The sequence below is a fragment of the Penaeus japonicus genome, unplaced genomic scaffold, assembly GCF_977035675.1.
Source record: "Penaeus japonicus unplaced genomic scaffold, GWHDUDI00000001_assembly GWHDUDI00000035, whole genome shotgun sequence".
Classification (NCBI taxonomy): domain Eukaryota; kingdom Metazoa; phylum Arthropoda; class Malacostraca; order Decapoda; family Penaeidae; genus Penaeus; species Penaeus japonicus.
This window is the reverse complement of record NW_028234437.1, coordinates 774,218-779,217: the sequence shown is the minus strand read 5'-3', so window position 1 is coordinate 779,217 and position 5,000 is coordinate 774,218. Positions and strand designations below refer to the sequence as shown.

Sequence of the window (5,000 nt, the reverse complement as noted above, 5' to 3'; positions counted from 1 at the left end):
TGAGAAAATGTCCTTACTACTTGCCTACATACATGTGTGTGTGAGCCATGCACATACGCTCTTTCTCTCTCTCTCTCTCTCCCTCACACACACACACACGCACGCAAGGACGCACACAAACACAAACTTACACACACACACACACACTCACACACACACACATATATATAGGTATCATGACGGCTTCCTTAACATTTGGTAACACAAAATCCGTTCCTAAACCGACATTCATCTAAAATCTCTAGTTACTATATTAATGATGATAATATTAGCAATAATGAGTATGTTCATAATAATGATGATAATGATAATAATAATAATAATAGAATAACAATAACCAGATGTGCATATGTAGATTAATGAATAAAGGAGCACAATGGCCTCCTGCCCAGACGGAGCTGCTGCTGACGGCGTGCGCGGAGGGCCAGTTCACCTGCGCGGACCACTCGTGCATTCCGCTCGACCTCCGCTGCGACCGCTCGTCCGACTGCGCCGACAACATGGACGAGGCGGACTGCGAGAGGGTCCTCCTCGGCGATGGCTACTCCAAATCGCTCCCGCCGCCGAGGATGAACATCTCGCAGCCCCTGGCCGTCAACGTCACGTTCAACGTCACGGCGGTGCGTGATTTCAGCCTGACGGACTTCAGGATATCTCTCGAGGGGCTGTTGTACATCAGGTGGCGCGACCTGAGGTTGACCTTCGCTAATTTACACAGCAACCTTTTGTTCAATGACATCAAGGTAGGTTGACTGTTCGGCCTCGATGTTCGTTGGCATGTCATACTCTTCTAGATTCTAACTTGCAATATGATATTTAGATAGCAACAATACCCTGTGACAAAAACCCTGAACAGATGATACTGAAATAAAATGAATGGAAGCAGAGTTACTTCCCTCCATGAACACTTAATATGATATAAAACCGAAGCCTACTGCGGAATTAACATCTTTGTGCATAGTTCTTTTTTAATCTCCTTCCTAATTATGATTAACAATATCAGACTCTGTCTTTTCCCTTGCTCAGAATGAAAATATTTGGCGCCCTTCCATCGAAATGGTTGACGGAACGGAGAGTGTAGTTCAGCCTCAAATTCTGAATGAGCGTTTGTACATTTTGCGCGAAGGAGAGCCGATGCCTGCTGACAGCAACCGGTTGAAGGAAGGTGAGCAGTTTCCCTTATGCAATGAGAAGGAAATTATCTTTTATGCGTAAACATTTGACGTTAAAAGAGGAAGGACTAAAGTCAGATGAACAAGAAATATGTCGAGCGCTGGGCAAGATTTGGATGACCTTTATGACAAAAAGGTATACGGGAAAAATTGATATATATGTGTATATTTATACACATACACACAGACACATACACACACAAACACACACACACATGCATGCTATTTTCTTTTTCCCGGGTTCTCTTATCAAAATTTCTTCTATCAAAAATATTGGCAGTTGCTTTTAGTTCTGAGTTCTTTAGTTCTCATTTAATAAATGATCAACCAGTGCACTTAACTTTCATTTATCTTTTTTGCAATTTGATATTAACCAGAGTTAGGGGAGGGTGGTTGCTGGACTGCCTACATACATGCACTCACATACATATATATATAAATATATATATATATATATATATATATATATATATATATATATATATATATATGTATGTACATATATATATATATATATATATATATATATATATATATATATATATATATATGTATGTATGTATGTATATTTGTGTATATATACATATATATATATTTATATATATATATTATATATATATTATTTAAATGAGAACTCAGAACTAAAAGCAACTGTCAATCTTTTTGATAGAAGAAAATGTAACAAGAGAACCCAGGAAAAAAGAAAAGAGCATGCGCAAGCTAAAAACAAAAACAACAACAAAACAAACAAACAAACAAAAAAAAGCTCGGTAAGAACTCATGCATACGTCAATGTATGCATCGCTTCCTAGAAAATTGGAAATGCTGATCTGTCTATCTATCAATCTATCCATATACATATATATATATATATATATATATATATATATATATATATATATATATATATATATGTGTGTGTGTGTGTGTGTGTGTGTGTGTGTGTGTATGTATATATATATATATATATATATATATATATATATATATATATATATATATATGTATATATATATATATATATATAGATATATATATATATATATATATACATATATTATATATATGTATATATATATATATATATATATATGTATATATATATGTATATATATATATATATATATATATATATATATATATATATATATATATATTATATATACATATACATATATATATAGATGTGCGTGTGTGCCCGGCAGCTGATTACACGTAGAAAAATAGGACAACTCTACAAAGAAAGAGGCCTCCCTCTCTTCCCCCTCCCCCTCCCCCCTCCGTACAACTCCAATGAAAGCTTAAAGGGTACAGCTATGAAGGAAAGATATAGGTGATAACACAGACAAAATACACTTCAGAGAGAACTCCATAGAGAGAAAAAAGCAAGTGAAAGGTTCTGATCTATTGTACATACAATGGCGCTTTGGCCTCCATTTTTCTACTTCTGACGGGTGCTGACAGGCCATCGGGAGCGCTTGTTTAGTATAAAAGATCTGGAAAGGAGGTACTTATGGAACCATCCATTCATTGCGTGTTTTATTTTGTTTTATCATTTTTTTTCTAACATATCTGCCAGATATGTATGTGTGTGTGTGTGTGTGTGTGTGTGTGTGTGTGTGTGTGTGTGTGTGAGTGTGCCTTACGCTTTGATATATTCCTCGTTATGTTCTGTGGTTCATGTTACTTATATTATAATACTTTGGCTGTCGTATGAACCCTCTTTTTCGTCTGACGCACTTAATGAAGCGATAGAAAGAACGCACAATATATTTAGGCACGTAGTTGTTTAATGTTTTATTGGCAAAGGAGGGGGACGTGGCATTTTGCATTCAAGGTAGCAATAGCAACGATCAGCTTTGAGTTTCATCAAGTACCCGATCGATACCTTGTAATAAGAGAAATAAAGAGAGAGAGAGAGAGAGAGAGAGAGAGAGAGAGAGAGAGAGAGAGAGAGAGAGAGAGAGAGAGAGAGAGAGAGAGAGAGAGAGACAGAGAGAGAGAGAGAGAGACCCACAAACGGAAACAAATTATATCCACGATGTCCATTATACACATCAGACACACTATTTACCTATCCGAAGGTCTATCACGAACTAATATTTTCGTCCTTCAAAAATACTTTCTTGCCTTAACAAAACTCGGTACAGCAGAGTAAACTAAAGAACTATATGGTCACTATTTTAGTGACATCTTTGATACTAGTAATGTGATCATCTTCAGCATTGCAACCATCTCCTGACCCAATATTTTGAAACTATTACCTGTGAAAGTTTCTACCGGGGAAATATTATTTCCTTCGTAGAAAGCCTATTTGCGTGTAGTGTTGCCTGAAAGTCACTCCAGGATCTTATTTCTTATTTTCGGATATAAAAGCATTGAAGAAGAAATACTCTGCTGGCAGCGTAACCGAGCTGACCTTGCAAGAACTGTGTCCTGCCAACAGAAGCTATGCTTATTGTTTGGTGAAAGCCTCCTCTATGCCCCTACGTGGTATGCCCTTTGCTTTAGGCACTTATTTCTTACCAGATTTTTTTAAAGGAAATATCAGAAGCTACATATTCATTTTGCTTTCCATTTTGTCCACAATATGCAGTGTTCCGTGTCGGCCTCGGGAAGTAATGGGATTTCTTATCCTATCACTTCCTATGTCGGTCTGGAAGGTGAGCTCGCACTTTCGCGCCTCGTCAACTGGTCTTGGGACAGCGCTATCCTCCCCTAGATAGCCTGGCCACGCTCCTGAGCCTTATCGGCAATGCCATCCTTGACTGATAAAAGGCCTTCGAATTGGCAAGGCCTCTTGTCATTTAGGAGACCCTCACTAGGAAGGGAGGCAGGGGAAACTCCTGGTCTGGACACGGGGCTACTTATGGAACAGGTCGGCCAGGGTCAAGTATCAACCACTTGAAAATAGGACACCTCAGGGTAGGGTTCTTAGTCCAACTCTTTTTAATGTCCTCATGATTAGCATTCTCAATGTACAGATCCTAAAGGGATGCAAGATAATCTCCTATGATCTTGCCCTCATTTTTACTGTGAGGAGTTTGCGGAGGGCTCAGCGTTGTCTGGGTCTCTCGTCTGGGGAATGCCGTAGGATAGGACTGAAGCTTTCGGCAGCCAAGTCAAAGGCCATGGCGCTGAGATTGGATGTCCCAGATTCCCGGCTGCGCGTCCAGAGACTAGTCTTCCAATACTTGGGGGTTTGGGCAGATCATCGACTCAAATCTCGCAGGGAGGGACAATACCTGATTATCCGAATCAAGGCAGGAATTCCTGTCATGAAAACAATGTCTGTTGCTCTGATCTCTGTCCGCCAATTCCCAGGCAGAGGATTGAATTGATTCAAAATGAATCTGCCAGGATCGTTCTGGGTGCCCCCAGCTGGACGAAATCTGTCAATCTCCGGATGGAGGCCAATATCCTTCTCTTGTACATCCTTGTAAATCTGATGGCTGCTCAGATTTTTTTTTGTCAAAGTCATTCGGGTATCCTCCGACTCTCACTTCAGACGGAAGGTTCAGCGGCGTCTCGAACTGGATTACCAGTCGTTTGCCAACGGCTCCTGGCTGTCTCAGACGGCTAGGGTTCTGATGCGCTTTCAGCTCAAGACGGCACTTTTGGCCAAAGAATTGGACTCCCCTGACCTTGCCCTACCCCGCCATAGGAAAAGAGCTTGGTCAAGATCTCGGTTATGAAGCTAATTAATTGTCTCAATTGAAGGTAGAAGCGGGAGAATCATAGAAAGCATCACTCCTCTGAGTAGTAACACATATTACAGGAACCGATCATTACAAATACTGCAGGCCGAGCTTTGTGGCAAGGGATAGA

At 39.7% G+C, this 5,000-nt stretch overlaps 1 protein-coding gene across 1 annotated transcript in view; it reads left to right on the top strand.

Moving 5' to 3' along the window:
• The window catches only part of LOC122254774 (uncharacterized), a 58,199-nt gene that overhangs the window by 47,884 nt on the left and 5,315 nt on the right, over positions 1-5,000 (top strand). Inside the window, exons 7-8 of the mRNA XM_086531188.1 lie at positions 393-743; positions 1,027-1,165. Coding sequence (XP_086387314.1) covers positions 393-743; positions 1,027-1,165 — 490 coding nt within the window. The remainder of the gene's footprint in view (positions 1-392; positions 744-1,026; positions 1,166-5,000) is intronic.